This window comes from Manacus vitellinus, unplaced genomic scaffold (assembly GCF_001715985.3).
Source record: "Manacus vitellinus isolate BGI_N305 unplaced genomic scaffold, ASM171598v3 scaffold_14_pilon, whole genome shotgun sequence".
Classification (NCBI taxonomy): domain Eukaryota; kingdom Metazoa; phylum Chordata; class Aves; order Passeriformes; family Pipridae; genus Manacus; species Manacus vitellinus.
In genome coordinates this window covers 3,548,549-3,568,205 of record NW_021939063.1, presented here as the reverse complement: position 1 = coordinate 3,568,205, position 19,657 = coordinate 3,548,549, and the positions used below count along the sequence as shown (strand labels likewise).

Genomic DNA, 19,657 nt, shown 5'->3' with positions numbered 1-19,657 from the left:
GTGCAGGATCACCCCAAAGCCAGGTACGGCTGTGCCTCGACCACATCAGCCTCTGACACACAGCAACTGAGACAGTCAGAAGCCTTTCTGTCCCTTGTTCCCTGTGGAGATGCGTGGCAGGATGACAGGCAATTTGCAGGGGTTCCTTGGGGAGCTGTTTTCCTCTCGAACAGCATGTGAGGGCGGGGGGCGTGTGCGCCAGGAGATAATTGTCATTTGTATTTGTAAGTACAAAAGCATCAAATTACCATTAACAATAATTAAAATTTGATTCTAAAACATCCTTGACAACACTGGTAAGTAATTTTAGCCCTAGAAAACAACTTATTTGAGTAACAGCGCTGCAGGGTTATAATAAAGTAATTAATACGCTGGAACAGAATGTAGCGGCTCTTAGCATTACACAATTTATGGCAGCCATAAAAAATAAAGTTAAAACATAAGCAACCCAAAGAGGCAGTGAGAGGAATTACAAAATGCAATAACTTTATCCATCAAATGCCAGCAAAAAAAATGAGCTTTATGAGGCCATGTTGTGACTCAGTGGCATTACTCATGTGAGTAATGGCTTGCTAATGTGAAGGAAAAATGAAAATGCTGTGAGTTATGGCTGAATGGTTGTATGGATCCTGGCTGCTCCTGGGAGCACACGTTCACCAGCAAGTGAAGGTGAGTTTGTGAACTATACTAAGGAACACAAGGATTTTTCAAGGGCTTCACAACTGTGACTTACTCTTCAGGCAGGAGGTACGGGTCCAGCACGGAGACGGGAGGGGTGGGAGAGCCCATCTTGCTCAGAGCCATGATGTGTTCGAAGGTGATGTCTGTCTGGGTGCCCACATCCACCAGCTGCGAGTCATGAGCAGGAGGGAAGGCCTTGGAGCGCGGGGTCCTCCTCAGCACCTGCACCACGATGGGCTCCTTGGCTGTTTTGAAAGCCTCCACCGCCTGCTCGTGCGTGGCCTTGGACAAATCCTTCCCATTGACCTGCAGGAGAGAGGCACCGTCAGCGAGTGCAGGATGCCCTTGTTGGCTTGGGCTGCTTATCTACAAGTCTCAGTTTCCAACTCAAGGTATCTGCAGCCAGTGCTAAGAATGATTTCTGCACTGTTGTGCATCTCTCATTTTCCCCTTCCACTACAGTAACTTTACAAATCCTCTGCTCTGTTTTTTGTTTTGATAAGATTTTACCAGGCCTGCTCTTTGAGCTGAATTACAAGCCAGCATCCCATTTGTTTCTTGCAGATTAGAAATCCCTCAGCCCTTGTTCAAATAGAACAAGTTATTAATTCTCCTGTAATTTTTCTAGTTTTTGTTTGTTTTTTTTTTTAGCCTTGTAACCTTTTTGCTGAACGGAACTGAAATTACAATACTATGTTTTTGTGTCTGATAAACAATTGTTCAGATGAAAGACGATGGTGGTACTCAGTCACTGCAATAAAAACCCTCTATTTTAGGGTAGTGAACAGAAATAATACTAAACATGCCAGGCCTTGGAAGATGGGGGTCTGAGAAGAAAATCAGGACACAGGTCCCTCCCATCCCAAAGGAGTAGTGAATCTTTTGTTCACAGGAGCAAACCCAAAATGAGACATTCAGTTCCACACACAGATTCAAAACTTTGGCAATCAGAGGTGTCATTCCTGATCCAGAGAGAGGCCTTGAGCCCTCCCAGATCACTGTGGCTTTGCATTTAGCTCACACTTCCTTCCTTCCTTGCATGGTTTCTAATGAATCCTTCCCTAAGTCTACGAGGGGCAGTGAAAGAGATGAGCTCATATTTGTCAGAGTTTTTATAAAGCTGCCAAACCACAATTCTCATTTTGAGTTTTGGTTTGTGAGAAATTTTAATGTTTCTGTGTCTCTCTGACTGCAAGATTTGTAATTTTAAGAGAGCTAAACACAATGAACAGTGCGGAACAAACTCCAAAAGGAGTTCAGTCCTGTGTTTAAAGGACTGAGTATATGTTTACTTCTTGTTGTTTCCAGCCTTAAATGGAGATCTGGTTTGTTTGTTGAGAAATCTGAAAATCCAAAAACTCTATGGGTTTACATGCAAAAAAATATGTTACAGACATGGTGGGAACCACTGGTAACTCTAGTTTTTATCTCTTCTAACCTACAAACTGTTGGCAATTTAATACAGATGGAAAAAAATAATAAAACCAAACAATTACAGAGAAGCTGCCCAGAGTAACTTGTTTGTGCAAGTTGATAGTGAAATTACAATCCTAGAGCATCATGCTATGGTGGATCTGTTACCATGTTCTTTGGACTGGGACAAGTGTTGGCTGGCACAGAGATAAACTGCAATCTGAGATGCTACTGGCACTGACAGTGAGAGCCCCTGTGGTATCAGTCCTTCTCATCAATTCTTTATTTCACATCATTCATCCCTGGGAGGGTGGGGAGGCCCTGGCACAGGTTGCCCAGAGAAGCTGTGGCTGCCCCATCCCTGGGAGTGTCCAAGGCCAGGTTGGACGGGGCTTGGAGCAACCTGGGCTGGTGGAAGGTGTCCCTGCCCATGGCAGGGGGTGGGATGAGATGGTCTTTAATGTCCCTTCAACCCAAACCATTCTGTGATCAAGGACCATACTTTGCCTATATATCTTTATGAATGATGCCTTACACTGTACTCTTCCCAGTCAGACACTGGGCACTTGATAATCTGTATTATTGTATCCATAACCACCGGTGTGAGTCTCACAGTGGCAATGATTGCTTTCTGCACAGAAAAGTAACATATTTTTTCCAAGGCATAAAAATAATGAATTGCCTTGATTGGACACAGTTACTGTAGCCTCAGGTGCTACTGGTGGCTGCTGCTTTGTCATTTAATCATTTTGTACATGTCTGAAATGTGCACTAATGTGGTGACTCTGCCACATTAACTTCTTGAATATGATTGAAAACTCTAAAATACATGTCCAGATTCTCTCATCTTTACTTGTATCACACTGCCCTTAGTTCACACTGTGCAGTGCCACGTTTAGTCTCATTAAAGTAAGTGGGGCACTGAATGAGTAACATTACTCAGCCAGTAACTAAATTTAGCCCATACTTAACATATTGCCCACAGCAAAAAGCTGGGTGCTAATAAAGAGGGTTAGCTTGAGTGCAGAATAGATTGAAAAGGCTAAATTCCTGCTGAATTACCTCGTGCACATAATACTTCTTAGGCTGTCATCTTTGGTTTATCTTAGAGGGGTGATGACACCAGGTTTTTTGTTAAGCCAGCTGAGAGTGGAAGGTGTTAGCATTTATGTTACAGAAACACTTGCACAGCACAGCACTGCTCACAGCAACACACAGCATGTAAAGTTTGGCCTGGTCAAATTAAATATCATTAACTCGCCCAATTGAGCAGATTACTTTAAAAGAGTTTGTACAGCTGTAAAATTCAGTTCAGCGTAATGTTTTCTCTGGAAAAAAAGGAAATGCTGATTATGGTTTGAGTTTTATTATTTGCTGCAAATTAAACGTTGCACATTTTACTGTGTGCATCCCGTTTTTTTTTTTTTTTTACAACTAAATGCAACAAGCAATCAAAAGAAAAGAATCTAAATTGCAGTATGTAGCGTTTTTCAGAAATGTGCTCAGAATAACTCCTGAACAGGAAACTATTCATATGAGATGCTTTCTGCATCTTTATGGTAAAACCTGACAAAATCCCGCAAAGGACAGATTTCCGGTTTATTCCCAAAATTACAATGAACTTGGATCACAGTTTAGTACAGGCCTGCATTTCAGTTTAGGTTCCTTAGGGCACTTTATTTATGCAAACCCATGGACTGGCATCCTCTTTGTGCTCTCCTATGTGATTGTTACATAAATAACCATAACTTTAAAGACAGGTTGATGTCACGCAGGGAACAGGCAATAGTTGGACTGTATCATAAATTGTTGCTACAGGAATTATTTCCAAGTAGTTTCCTGACTATGTTTTCTGCAGGCTGATAATGCCATGAAAAAGAAGTGCTGCACAGCCAGGCAGAAGGACACAGAACCAGATTTTAGAACTGGGGAGAAGAGCCAGCTAAATTTCAATGCAAACCCTCTCCTTCTGCAAAGGGAACCTTGTGTAGAAAAAGTTTGTGACTTTTAGTTGGTAAATTAATAACTCTAAAAGCAGATCTATATTTGATGTGAATACGATTTTAAATCATGGGTTTGGTACGATGGCAATGGTTACAGTAAAATGAAAGCATAGCTCACTGAACTCCTGTTATTATGGGTTTCTTAACCCACTGCTAAGATATGGTTGGGGATTTTGTCTCTAAAATTAGTAATTCTATGAAAATTGGTAGCACCCACATCATATCAGGCAAACAGCTCTCTGGACAGTGGCTGTCACATGATGAATGGTCTTGGGGTCAGCCCATGGATCCCTTACAAGAGACTGATTCCAAACTCCAGCTGAGTGGAATCCTTTTAGCCCTGTAGGTTCCTGTTGTGAGCAGCAGCCTTGGCCACTGGTGGCTGCTGACCTGTGAGGTGTGGTCAGAACTGCACTAACAGAGTAAGACTTGATGGGCTGCACGGACATCACTATTAACCATTTAGATCCTGAATGTGGAACAATGGAGGAATATGCAATGATGCAAAAATATGCTTTAAAGTGGTTCACAGCAGGGAATTACACTGTCTGAACCTGGCTCCTAAAAACCTGCAGTAACTGCCACATTATGTGGTAAATACTGAGCAGTGAACAGTTTGTAATTACTTTTTTTCAGTATTTTCTATCCCACCACACAAATAATACAATTTTCCATTGAAGGACATGAGGATGGGAGAGCTAAATATTTGGATAATAAAAATCAGTAATTCTTAAGTCTGCTTATGTATAACAGAGATAAATTGCTTTTTGGTCTAGAAAAAGTACCAGGTAGCAGCAGAAAAATCACGTGGAAGAAAAATATACTGGGATCATCTCAATGGTCTGATTTCTGGGGTCTGTGTACAGTTAGTACTCGTGGCTAATCCTGAGCCTAGTAAATGGGTGATACTAAGATGTTTGCTTTCTATATTGAAAATTTGTCACAATTGACAAACAATTACTGCCAGTGCTTAAAAGCCAGTAAATATATCTGTACAGCCTTGCTTTGTTAAAAAAGGTGCCTTTATATTCGTAGACTTTATTCCTAAGGCTGCTGAATTGTGCTCAGCAATTTTTTTCCTTATAGTTACATCTGAAATAACACAGAAAAAAAAAAATTCATGCATATGAATGCTTCAGAAGACTGCCAAAAACTACAAATATGCATAATTTCTTAGGAAAATGCCATGTGACAGAGACAATGGGATCTTTCATGGCACAAAAGATGGATAAATTAACTTGTCTGAAATGGTGAAATGCTTAGCTTTTGGACCTTCTTAGCATTGGGAATATACTGAATATGGAGAAAGCTGTAGTTAAACTGCAGTGTCTGGACTTAAAACTGAGCTGAATTGACCCTGATGAAATCTGTGGTGGAGCCAGACAGTAGGTTTAGCCACTGCATGAGACATGGAGATAAATACTCTGAATTAAGGCCAGACAGTAAATAAGGAAGGTATACTTCACTTTTTAAATAGAAACTATGTAATGATTATGAAATAGAATAATATTTATAGTATTTTTAATTTATAGTAATACTGTATGTTATATTCTTCTGCACACAAGCAGGTTGCAGAGAGGATGCCACTAAAATCTACATTGCAAAGGCAATGAGAAATGTATACATAAACAGCATAATCCTGTCAGAGAGGTTTGTGTCTCCTGGAAGTTTTCCTTTAATACTTGGAATAAAAATAAAACAGTCTCCTGAGCTTGATTTGATGCTCACTAAAGTGCCTGGGAGTTTTGCCTTTGCAAAGCCTCAGTTCAGGCTCTGACTGGGAGATGCACCAACAGCAAAGCGAGATGTTAGGGAGCAGTGTGCCATTGGCATTCCATTGGCATGGCCAAACTGGGATACTGGCATGGAAAATGCTGTCATGGTCAATTAAGGTAGCATGTGATTGTATATTTGTATTTGAGAAGAGGAGATGATGGAAGAAGGTAGAACAGACACAAACCCAAATGGATGGTCCCACCAAACAGATACATGGAAATGGTGTCTTAAACTCTCTCATTAATTGCTATCTCCAGGAAGTAAACAGTGAGAAGAAGAGACAGGAATTAATAAAAAGAAAAAAAAAGAAAATAACCAATATGCTGTATCTGACCCCAAATGGATGCAGCAGATGGACTTCACTGTTGAACTCTAAACATGAGGTGGAAAATACAGAGTGAACATACTTTAAGATTCAACTTCTAAGAATGTCAAAGGCTGGAAATGTTTGAGTGCTACCTCAGAGATAAAAGAATATGGGCAGTAGGATATTGTGGGATGTAGTGATGAGAAGACCCAAGTGCCTTCTTGAGTCTGTTCTCAAATCTCTCTCAAGTTGGGAACTACATGTTAAGTGGCATTTCAGATGCCACAGTAGCCATGGCCACTGAAAAGGGGGAATGAACACATCAGTGATGATTTGTGATCAGTGATGTCCTTGTCAAAAAGGAGAAAAGGAAAAAAAACCCAGGAAAAACCCTCATGTCTCTTTAGGCATGTAAAGAATCTGCACTGCTTTGCTAGGACGTGGCTTTCCATACAATTTTCCGGTGCTGCAAGTGTGTAAGGTATTGGATATACAACGGCTCCTCTCAGTGTCAGAGCTGTGTGAGGCATTTGGCATCCTTCCTGTTGACATCTCCCTCATCCTCTATTAATTCTGGGTATGTAACAGCGAAATACCTTTTGCAAGGACAGATTTTCTCATGTTTTATACCTTACATATGTGCTATTACCATTACAATTATTCTATATGGAGAGGTTTGGGATCCTCCAGCAATTCCTGAGCCAACTGCCACTGTTTAGATGTTAGATTTCCAGCCAAATCATCCTGAGGTCAGAATTGGCACAGGGTTGGGAGGCTGGAGCCCTCCAGCCTTCCTGCTGTGAGGACAAGGCTGGACCTCCTGTGAAATCAATGGGAGTTTGCAGCCAAGACTGGGCTGACAGAATTGTTCTCTGTTACTAGAAAACACACTCCTATTTTTATTTGAGGTATGAGGCAAGATAGTACACGGCTGTGCTATTACATAAATGTCATTTTATCAATAGCTGCTGTTTAATTATTGAGCAAGGTAAGTGATTTACATGTTTTATTTCTCCGGGAGGGTAGAGAAGACGAATTAATTGCCACTTTTTAATGGCAGGCATAAATTAGAGGCTTTCAGGTACATCAAAATATGTCACTTGTTTACAAGGACAAAATTCCCTCCTGGTTCCCACCAATTCTTACTATGTTTTCCTTCTGAAAATTTTCTGGAAACCCCACTATTGGTTCTTTCTCTTTCCCTGTGACAGCAGAACTTACACACCTGGGTTATTTACACAAGAAAGGTTGTCCTGGAACTTATGCCCATTTTCCCACTTGCAGTGAGAGCAGGAGCACAAGCAGGAGCCTCTGGGAGCCTGGAGAGGGGATGCAGGAGCACCAGGACAGGGCTGTGCTAGGAAGGGACTGGCACAAGGGAATGAGGGGAGGATGCTCAGTGAATGGAGGTGAGGAATTCAGGAAGGAGCAAACAGGATCTGCAATAATACAGCTGAAGTAACTTTGGACACTGGTAGAAGTAGTTACTGAAAGAATGAGAAAGCCAGAAAATCCCTGTGCATGAGTTTACTGAGCGTAATTATAACTACTTAGTACTTGATTTTTGCTGAAATAGTGTTTGCTGGATGCTGGTACTACACAGAAGAAACTAGAAACGTTCTAGTAAAAGAAAATTATTTTCTTCCATCAAGTTAGACTGATTTCTATGAGTTTAATGCCATGAATGTACAGCATTTGTATGCATTGTACATCTTGTTGGCTCTCCTATGCCTCACAAATGTCACAGAGAAAAAACTTTTTTTTGCTTAAGAATGAGTAAGCAGCTTTTCTTTGTAGAAATTCATGCAAATCCTTGGGAAGTGCCCTATAAAAATGCTAGTTCTGTTAGACTACAGACGTCTGTGCTCCATTTAAAACACTCTTTATGGTCTGATTCACTTCTTTAGCAAGTTCTTAAGAAGTCTGCATATTAAGAAAAAGCAGCAGAACTTTAAAGATTTTTACAGAAGCTAGAGCAGCAAAAAGCCTATTTTCTAAACCCCCTTTTCCTCAGGAATTGGAGAAAGAAGGTTCGAAATATAGGTTAATTCTTCTTGCAGCTCCATTTAATCCCTCTTTTATTTCCCTCATATGTACAGTCTCCCTCTCTTTCAAAAACCCAGAAATACATTGTTTAGTAATAGACTGTTTCCATGTGTGTGCATTTCCCTTCTGCCTTGTGAGCCATCCATGACAAAATAGTTAAGACCAAGGAAAAATTCTTTTACTTAAGAGCACAGAATACATTTGTTCTCTAAACCGTTAACTTGCAAATGGAAAATCTTGGGAGAAAGGCCCTGGAAATAAAGGAATTTTTATTTTGCTTGTAATTAGCACATTTACGTATTAACAAGGCAGCACTAGTACTGTCTGCAGAATACTAAAATGTGCTGCTTTTTCTTGGGTTCTCAGGCTTTGCTCCTGTGGATCACAACTCAAAATAAAGCCACAGGGAATTTTATCGTTTGCTTCAATGAAAACACATTGAGAGCAGTGCTGGGGCTTCTGAGACTCTTGCACTTTCTCTAAAAGCAAAGTTTTGTTGGAGCCCTTTTTTCTTAAATATGTATTAATCACGTTAAATGACTTTACAGCAGGGCAGAAATACTTTTCCATATTTCTGTTTTAAAGCCATCTTTTGTGTATCTGTCCATGGTTTAACAACCCAGGTCCATCTAAAACACAGAAGTTTTCAGGCCTCCCCTTGTAAATGACTCTTTCTGCCATTTCAGCAGCTTGACCCAGAGGGAGACAATCAATGGTATCTCTGAGTGAGGTACAAATGACAGCCATAAATAATCATGAATTACTAATGACTATGATTCAGCAAGTGCAATTACCCCATTTCTCACATCCTGTAGCTTTGCCCACCTCTAACACTGCCCTTCCAGCCTGGCACCTCAGGCAATGCTCTTACCCTTCTCACATGTGCTCCTCCCAAGAGGCCAAAACCTACCTCTAGGGATTAATTTAGTGCAGCAAATGACAGATTTTTTATGAATGAGAACTTGTTAAAAAGCTGTGTATTCTATATCTATGCCTAAAATAACACACCATGACAGTAAACAGCATGAAAAAATTAATCTGTTTAGTTGAGGGTGCAATGTTACATGGATTCAAGCTAAATTGGAGTAACATAAGAAACCAGTTGGTGTACTGAATCAGACCAGAAGTCCCCACAGACCAGCCCCTTTCTCCCACAGTGCCATGAAGAGGGTGCTTTGAGAATGGTCTAAGAGAAAGACACATTTGGAAGGAACTTTCCCCTCCTGTGGCCTTCCAGCACCTACAGCTCACATAGTTCAGTAGAGCAACATTTAACACCATACCTCAATTAAAATCAGAGTAGTACAAGGTGGTGCACAGACCAGGCCTTCAAATAATAGTTATTTCAGTAGCATATCAGACTATGCAAACACACAACAAAAGCCAGTGCTGCCTCTGGAGACGTGCTCCAAGCAAACAGACAAAAGGAATATGGTACAGATGAGAAGAGGAAACACAGAACAAGTCAGTGATCTGCCTGAGGTCACATGAAAGCATCTTCTAGACACCATGTTTAAGGCCATTCTAATTCCCAGCATTCTCATTTCTGCACTGTTGTTCACTGCTTGTAGTTTTTGAGCCCATCCTCCCATTCCCTCCTTGTGGGTCCCTTCCAGCTCAGAGCATTCTGTGATTCTCTCATTCCTCAGAGTAAATGCACATGATCCTTGAAAATGGACAGGCCAAACATGGTTTTACACTGAGTGCACAGTTACTCTTTCTGTGAAGAGAACTCTGACTTCCTAGGTGTTCCCAAGGCATCTGATGGATCTGATGGCAGGTTTGAGATATGGCAAGACCTCAGCTGAGGTGCTGGCTCAGTGTAAAGCCAGGAGATACTTCAGCAATTATAAATGAAATGAAATGCCCAGTTCTGCCCAGTTCCTGTGCCAGTGGACAACGTGACCAATCACCCACTCTCTCTGTCCAGGATTATCACTGTAGGGACACAAGGAAGAAAACACTGCCATGATTCTGACCACTTATATTTTGGATGGTGGCATCTGGCTTTTTGCCCCTGCATTAACAGGAAGCTCTCCTTCAATAATCACTGGCTAAAGTAGTGAATATTGCAGTATGGTTTAAAGTTTATGCTTTAAATATTTGATATTATTTATTCTGCCCTTCGCCTGTCAAATCCCTGACTTGTTACCAAGTTCAGGAGGGTCAGCTGGATCTGCTCCCATTTACCCACTGAGTCTCTGCAAGGACCAATCCCGGTGTACATGTAACTGTAGAGGTGTTCTGTCGTAGTGAAAATGAAACCTGACCTTTTGTTTCATTATTAATCAACACAACAAAGCACATTTATCAAATCAGCACTTTTTCATTACTCCATATGTTTCCTTTTTCCCAGCCCATGTCTGACATGTGACAGTAAAGCCCAGAGTGATCGTCCCTGGTGCCTTCTCCCTTGTGACTTCTTGCCACCTGCTTCATAGGATTAAACAGATGTATAAGTGTAAAGCACTACAAAACTCATCCCTTCAATCATTTATCACTTCTAAAAAAATCCAAATAAATCCATGCTATGGCTAAGCATTTTATCTGCCCAATGTAAAGAAGAAAGGCACCATAGAATTTAGGAAGATTATGAAGCAGTAAGATATTTCATGTGCAGAGCAGGTCAAATTATCCATTTATATCACAGGTGACATTAGGCACTTGTTTATGTTCCTTTAATGGCCAAAATATTCCTTTAACTTTACAATAAAGAGCATCTTCCAGAGAAATCCTAACAGAGGCATTGCATTATTCATCATCAAGTGATGAGGAAAATTTCAATTGCCAGTTTCTGGTAAATGTCTAATTAGGAAAGGGGACTTGTGAGCCACAGACAGGCGCCACGATCATTAAAGGGCAGTTTTCTGAAGATTATGAGTCTCCAGTCTGTCAAGCAGAGTTTTTCTACAGCTGAACTAATTTAACAGCAGAAAACCCTGTCTAGAACAAAGCCCTTGGAATTAACATCTTGTTTAAGCAAACACATACCTGCTTTGAAGTAAGTGTGATAGGTCCACAACTGTTATTGAGGTCAAGTTCAATGGTAGTGAAGTGACAGAACTTCAACACTAGTCTTAATTTCAGCTGCAGTACAGGCTGCACATACAGAGCACTTGAAGCCATACACTGTATTTCAAGTAGAGCAGTTTCCTGTAATTGGCACAACCACTTTGGTCTTAACATGGAAAACTACTGAAATGTAGAGCAACTAATTCTCTGGCTGCCCAATTAAATTTGAGGGTGTGAAAAGCATATGTACAGAGGCAATTATTTCTGTTTTCCAAATCTTAGAGTTTTGATTAGAATTTTTTTTTTTTTTTCCTGAGCTGAATGTTTATTTTGGCAAGCTTCATTTTGGCCCTGATTTAGGATAACATCATTGCTCAGTAGGTTTAAGTCTAGTTAGACTGTTTCCTTGAATCAGACTTTCTTAACGATTGATTGCTTTAGTCTTGTTTTTGCAAGTCTGAACATGTGATTGGAATTCTAATAGAGAAATAAACTGCATGGGTGATCAGCTCAGTGCAACTGGTTTTTGTGTGAGTTCTGCTGGAGAACTGGCTCCTTGCAAGTGATGCTGCTGGAAGCTGCCAGTGGAACACAGTGTTGGTTTGTTCCTCATCACCACTGATCTCTCATTAGCACAGCAATTTGTATCTGACCTTGGTGCTTATATAACCTTGGCCACGTCACATCCCAGTCTAGTTTAAAAGACAGATCCAGCCTGCCCACTATTGTTTTTACCAGCACTGTCATTTTTACTTGTCCCAGGGTTGTGCCAGGCCAAGAACATGTGAGAGGCTTTCAAGTTACCGAAATGCTAAAAGGTCACTGCAACAACTGTTTATTTATATATGAACTTTAGTATTTGTGAAAGATGCCAGCTCAACAATCACAGAGCAGGAATCTTCTGACCTCGGCTCATCTGAACCAAGGGCAGTGGCAACATGAGCTTGTTTCCTGCCAGCATTTCTGTCCTTATTCTGGAGGGACAGCCTGGAGGAAGGGATTAGTCTCCACACTCAATTATTGCATGGTTTCTGAGCTGGCAGTGCCAGTTTTGATGGGTTGTTTATATGACATCTTCCCAGTGCGAGAACTGGATGAACTCCATCATCTCAAATCCCAGGAAAAAGCTCTGAGTGTTGCCCATGCAGTTTAGAGTCATCTGTGATTTAAAATTCTATGTTTGTATCCTTGGAAATTCTTCTAGTGGAAGGTGTCCCTGACCATAGCAGAGGGTTGGAACGAGATGATCTTTAAGGTCCCTTCCAACCCAAACCATTCTGTGATGATTCTATAAAATACTGTGTTCATTTAGGAAATTATTTGGCTGTGTGCTTTCCTCCCAAAGTATGTGTAGCATGTGCTTAATGCGAAATAGGTACTGAGAAAGTTACTTAAATTGAGAGCTTAAAAATTTTTTTTAGTTTATTTTACAAACACAAGAACTTTATCTCAGATGACTCAATCCTCTTATTTCTGCAATAAGTTTCCTCTAATGGAAGTTACTTTTGGGTCCCCTTGGAATTTTCCTACAAAGGGAAAAGCCCTTATTTCTGTTATTGTTTGTGTAGAAGCTGATGACATTGAGAAAAGCACGTTGGAAAACTGGTGTGAAACATCCTCCCAATTTTCTTCCTTTCCCCTTCTCCCTCTGTTTTCACAATCTTTAAAATGTTCTGAAGAAGATTTCCATTTAACCCGAAACCCAAAATCTAGTAGCATATAATTACTGCATTTCCTATGCTGCATGCAGCCAGGAAGTAAACCTGGGATACACCTAAGACAGGATACACATCCCAAGTGTGCCAGGAGCACATTGACTGTTCTGCATCAGGATTCCAAGCTGCCACAGTCCCCTTTGTATTTGTACCACAAAGCATTGATATGCACAGCTACAACAGCCTTTAATGACGAGGTGTCTTAATTTGGTTTTTATTATGTGATTAAAGGTACAATAAGGTAAGTGCTCAACAAGAGGGAAGACCATTGTTCTGCATCATTAAGCTCACAGCGGCCCAAAAAGAAATTGTAGGCAATGTGCCAAAGCCCTTAATGAAGAGGATCTCTTTAAATTATCTATGGATGAGGAAAGGATAAAGCCTGAGCCCTGGTATATTTGATCCTCTTTGTGCTCACTGTTACGAGGACTTACAGAGCCAGCCCTACCGGACCTTCTGGAATTGTAATTTTTTTGAAGCATTAATTTCCCAGCCACACTAAAGCTCTTGGAATAACAGAGAAAGTGAAATTATGTACTATTATTAATTCTTTCAAGTGTTTTCTGAATTCCTATATCTTGGAGTCATGAACTTTTAAACAAAAAGTCTAAGGGGATTTATTTGTAATAATGCTCAATATTCCCTAAAACCAAGTTATGCAAATTTTGTCTAACTTAGACTTCTTAAATGGCAATGTCATCTTATCACATGATATTAGGGTTACATGGATGACAAAAAATAAAAGGAGGCACTGTAAGAGGCATTTTCTACTGTTGGCATATTTTAAAAGTTCTATATTCTGTAATTTTAAATGACAATGATCCTTCATCTCTGTCACTGTTAAATTTTAAGTGATTGCTCTGATATGTAGGTTACATGAGGACATATAGAGCACATCCAGATAATTATATGTCACTGTAACTATAAATATAAGCTATAGAATTCCCTCCCTCCTATCTTGTGAAACAGGGAAATCAAAGTAGTCCTGTTAAAATAAGTTTGCACAGTTATTTATATTTTAGAATAATCAGGGATTATAGTCTTAAAGAATTCAAGTTTTACTACGTTGGAAATCCCAGTTTTACAGGATTACATGCACCTTCACTTCTGTAGAAACTAAGGGTATTCCAACAGTGGTTCCCTGAGGACTTCCATCCTTGAAGTCAATCAGGAGCGCTGGGCACTGTGCAGGTTGATTTCTAAGTCCAAACTCCTGCCAGGGATCTGCACCTGCAGCCAGCACCGGATAGTTCAGACATCTCAGATATCAGGGGGACTGTTCCTAGGGCTGATTTAAGGACATGTATTTAAAGAATGCTGTCCTGCATCTGTCGGGAGATGTCAGTAAGTTGCAAAGGTTCTCTGTCACCTTTCTTTCACAAAAAAAATTGGGCAAGTTTCCTAAACAATCACAACGTTCAGAATCTGTTGCTGTCTCACTTTGTCCTGGTTGTTGCACTCCCGAATGTGACTCACTGGTAGTCCTCAAACCCAGACTGCACCAAAACTTGGTGACTTTGGGGGATAAGGAATTATTAGCACAACCACTGCTTGATCTGAGTGGAGGATTCACACAAACCACCCCTGGCCCCAGGTGTGCTGCTGCAGCATCTGGGACCAGTGCTCAGCACAGAACAGGGGCCAAGAAATCTGATTACGTCTCTCTGAAATTCTTCCCACTATCACATGCACAGCAGCTTAGTGGAAGTGTGGTGGTATAAATAGAAATGACAGTCAACATGTCTTTCTATTTGCTCCCACAAGTTTTTTTTATTCCACCAGGCGTCAGCGTCCCCTGGGCGAGCGAGCGAGAATTAGATCAGAACTATGTGGTTAAAATTTAATCACTTCCCTACCAGCATAACATACAGACCACATCTTTTATTCACTTTGTTGTCAGTGCCATCAGTATCTGGGATCAGCTGCAGGTGGGAAGGCAGCAGGACACGGGATCGCTGAGCAATTCCCTCTGCCGGCAGCGTGGAACACGGCAGCGCTGGGAATGTCACCCAGCAATTGTCACTTACTCCAAACCACCTCAGGAATTGCAAGGGGGTACAAGTATAGCTCAAAGGACCTGGGTAGTTTCTGTTCATCCAGAGCCTTTGTACAGACAACCCACTTCAGCTTTTCAGTGTTAACTAGGAGTATACAAGCCTATTTCCAAAGATTCATATTCTGCAGGAATACATCCTGAAACACCTGGCCATGGCTTTGCATGGTTCCATCCCACTTTCTCAGTCCAAATCATACTTGAGATGTGCCAGAGTAAGACATTTCAGAGGCAGGCAGACGGAAAAGCAGGAACAACAGTTTTGTAATAGAGGTTGATGTGTTATTACATTTATAGAAAACTTCTCAGAAGCTTAATATGACTAATTTGGTGTGTAAGAGTCTGTAGGGCAGTAGTTTTAACCAGCTGTCAAATTTAAGTGTCTGTTAACTCGTAATTTTACACAACAAGGTGCAAAACCCACAACAACTAGACTTAAACTGACAGGAACAAGCACTTACAGACCAGACTGAGCATTAGTGAATGCACTGCACAGAAACAAGTGGCTGCAGGTACTTATAAACAGGTACAAAACATTCCCTGTGCATCTTTCCTAACTTGTGTAAACAGTGTGTGACCACGGCACGATCCTTGTCAAGAAATTTTACCTAATATACACTGGAGAAATGAGCAAGAGTCTTCTTTTGTGCTGAAAGTTTTGTAAAAAGTTTGATGTATAACAGCTGCGTTTAAATCTCTGATGCTCTGCAAGTGTAAATGGGAAGGTACATCCTAAAAACATAATCATTATCACACACACATATCAAATAAGGCAAACCCCCTCTCATTTCCACTTTCACCAGCAGTTTTTGGTATTCCAGCTTCCCTGCCAACAACAGCGCTCACAAGCCTAAAAGAGAAACGAAATGTAGCTCTTTACCTGACAAACTTCATACAGCAACTTGTACTGCTCTTCCTGCTTCTGCAGAGTGCACAAACTGCATCCCATGTTTAAATCAAAAGCGGCAGAAACACTCCTCCCGCTGGCCCCGGGCGGTGTCTGTCAGCCGGCACACATCAGGTATCCTCGGGACCCCCAGGTGAGGCGGCCGGACCCCAGCACGGCTCGGGGGTGTCGCTCCGGGGGCTGCAGAGCTCTCCTGCTTTGCTCTCTCCTCCTTCCCCGGCAGCTCCTGCATCCCCTGCTCCCTCCCTCTGCCGCACTCCGCGCCCAGGCACACGCTATATAGTGCCACTCATGCATATTAATCAGCCCTCATTGACTATTCATAACAGACAGTGATACAGGAGCCATAATTGCCAGCTATGACAGCTGAAATTTCTCTAATTAACAGGCAAGTGCTTCAGTAGCAGGCGTAATAAAGGACACTAACAATTTTGTAAACCATTTTGTAGCAATTACAAATAAACACGGCTACGTCTTGCTACGGTCCCCCAGGATAATTCTTACCATATTTAAGCAGGGTAGAACTGCAGTTGAAATGGAAGGCACAACGAGATGAATGCCACGGCACAAAACTCAGCCGTGGCAAAGTTGAAAATGCTCAGTGGGATTTATTTCCCTCTCGGATTGTGGTGCTGTCTGTGAGCCTCGGTTTTACAGCAGGAGCTGATTGAACTGGGCATTTAACAAACACAAAAGAGAAAGGCATCTCTGTCCCTGAAAGCCTATATACAGCCTTAGGACCTGGCTATAAAGCAAAGAAGATATATGAGAATATATGTGGATTTAGGAAACAAACAAACAAACAACAAAAAAGAATGCTTTGTATTAATATAGATTAGCTTTGGATTAATATGTATTTCCAAGTGAAAAATGGCCATCTATACTCCTGACTGTCATCGTGTATTTGAATGGTGCAAATGACAGGTTCACATATTCTTTGCTATATTAAAAATATAAACTTTATGACATTATAAAAATACATACAATAAAATAAGCATGGCATTTATGGCTGCTCAGCATTTGAGTGCTTAGATCCACATTAAACCTGTGCCTTAGATGTAAAGGATAAAACATCAGTGAACTGCCCAATGAGCTAGAAAAGTACTCCTAAGTCACAGGCTTTATGGATATTTTCCAGTCTGTGGGAAACACTGCCCTGTGTTATGAGTGTGGATTGACCATAATTTTCCCAGTTGTTTAGGCATTCAGAGGGTGTGCAATTTTATAACCTTATTTCCATTCATTCTGCTATAAAGAAAATGACAGAATAGTCAGGAATGAGACCAAAGTTGCCATTCCAACCCAGGCAGAATCTGGATCTTGTGCTGTGGTTTCCCAACTGGTTTCTGAGCATTTGCTTAGTGAGTTTCTGTGGATCACAATGGAAATTGTTGTGCAAGGATCATCTTTTCTGTCCCAACTCTGCACACAGGTGCTTGCTGTAGGTATCTTGTAGGATACTCAGCTCTTACTACTTTTGTACTGACCCACAGCGTGCATTAAAATGTAAAGTTACTGCAGTGCAGTTGATGCTGGACAGGTTTTAGCACAACTTCAGTAAAGAGACACTGACAAGAAGGGGTCCCTTCACTCTGAGACTTTATTTTGCTGGCAAAATCTGCCTTCCTACAGGAAAAGAAAGAAAGGAGACCTCATTTCAGTGGTGCCCAGTGACAGGGCACAAACTGAAACATGAGGAGTTCTATCTGAATTTGAGGAGGAATTTCTTTACTTTGAGGGTCACAGAGCCCTGGAATGGGCTGCCCAGAGAGATTGTGAAGCCTCCTTCTCTGGGGATATTCAGAAACCCCCTGGATGTGAACCTGTGCAACCCTGGCAGGGGGGTTGGACTGGATAATCTCCAGAGGTCCCTTCCAACTCCATCCATGATTGAAATCCCTGCCAAACTCCTGAAATGAAAGCAGGCAGGGACTCCATCCCTGTGCTGTGACCGTGGTGTCTCCCTGATGTGTCTCCACTGCTGTGATGGTGGCAAAACTTGCAAGTTTAGAGCAAGGCAGAGGTAGTCTGGACCTTAGCCCTGCTCTCTAGGCTGAGGAATGATTCAGGCTATCCCTGGTTAGATATGCCAGTCACATAGAACAGCTTTTCCAAAGTTGGTTGACAGCCAGTGACTGTGGATCTTGAACAACTGGAAAAGTTTTTGCATGAGGGAACTAGGGTTCCCTAAGAGCAGAAAAAAGATGACAATGATAACTGAATTAAATAAAAAAAAGACTCCATGGAAATTGTAAAAAAGTTTATGGCTTTGATTAGATAATTTTTTGGTTATGTAATTTAATTAAGCAACTTAAGGTAAAACTTCCAAAGATGTTGTCCATGATTTTTTTTTTTTAAATGCAATTAAGTTTCTTCTTGAATACTAGATGCTGTTTAAATGTTATTGTTCTACTCAGGTGGCTGAGGTCAATCAGGATTTTTTTTTTTTTTAGGAACAGCACGCAGCTGGGTCGGCTTAGAAAGAAACCAGAAAGAAACATGCAGGATATTTAATTTCCATTTTCATCGGAAACGCACCTATTTGTTATTTCCCTATAGCAACATGATAGACAGCACGAGATAATGTTTCATCCGATTCCAAGAGATAATCCCTAAATCAGGCCAGGAGAGCAAGCCCAGCAGAAGGCTTGTTTTGATGTACAAGTGGAGGGTCCCATAAATGTGATGTTTCGGATTCTTCAGCTGACACAGCCCCAGTGTGGTGCTCAGCAGCAAAGCCTGGCTCAGCGGGGCTGGTGGTTTTGTGGAACTGTTGCTCTGGTGAATAAACTGCTCTGGCAGCCAGGTCAGTGCTCATCTCATTGGAGATGGTTTCCATTATTGAAACCTAATTCGTATTTCCCTATTCGTCTCACAGGCAAAAATGGTAGCACTGCCTCAGGTTAACAGAGACCAGCTTTCACAGTATTTTGCCAAACTTTAAACATTTGGGCTGCAAACTTGTGTTCTGGGCATTGTCCAGTGCTGATTTTTGCCTTTAATGGTATGTTTGAGGCCAAGTGTTTCAGTCATTTCCAAGAGTAAGATTACAGGGAAAAAAAAAATGTTGTTTGCCCATGTTAAGAAATTCTGGATATGTTTTCTTCGAGAGGGTTTTAGTATCAACATAATATGAAACAAGGATTTGAAGTTTGGCACTGGGATGCTCTGCATTGTCCCTGTGAAATCTGCTAAATTTGGTCAGCCTCTAAGCTGCTGCAGTTTGCATGTTCTCAGCACAAAATTGGTGCAAGTTTTCAGTTTTAAATTCCTATGAGGCTTCTTCCGTGATAAATGAGTTCAGTGGGTGATGCCAGAAGGTCTGATGAGGCCAGCTCTGTTCTCTAATTGCTTTTTGTGAGGTTGGAGGACTGATATCAAGAACAAAGAGATGTTCTCAGTGCTCCTCACTGCTGGACCCAGACAGGCAGGAAGAGCCACGGGAGCTGCCCGGGATGGAGTGGATGCCAACTGTGAGGCTACACTTGTTCTATAACACATATATTAAGAAAAGCCTGGTGCCCTACAGGAACCCTCCTCAGTGCCTGCTGTACCTGGTGCAGGTTAACTGGCTTCCTTTGGCGTGTCCAGATAAGGCAGCTCGTTACGGGATCTGTCATCTGCGTTAACAACGTGTCATGTGTGGTCTCGCCCGTGTGCCACAGATAATGAGCTTAACAAAATGTACGGGAGTGGATGGCTTATATCACGTGTAATGTGAATGTCAGAGTGGTCCCAGCTGAA

General features: G+C 41.4%; 1 protein-coding gene across 2 annotated transcripts in view; it reads right to left on the bottom strand.

Annotated features, from left to right (window-relative positions):
- The window catches only part of PDZRN3 (PDZ domain containing ring finger 3), a 129,844-nt gene that overhangs the window by 15,264 nt on the left and 94,923 nt on the right, over nucleotides 1–19,657 (bottom strand). Inside the window, exons 1-2 of one of the 2 annotated variants that reach the window (XM_018068345.2) lie at nucleotides 15,887–16,064; nucleotides 734–987 (exon numbers count right to left, since the gene is read on the bottom strand). In XM_018068345.2, coding sequence (XP_017923834.1) covers nucleotides 734–987; nucleotides 15,887–15,955 — 323 coding nt within the window. In that variant the 5' untranslated portion in view covers nucleotides 15,956–16,064. Of the gene's footprint in view, nucleotides 1–733; nucleotides 988–15,886; nucleotides 16,065–19,657 lie in introns of those variants that run through there. The other variant, XM_018068346.2, reaches the window with a different exon arrangement.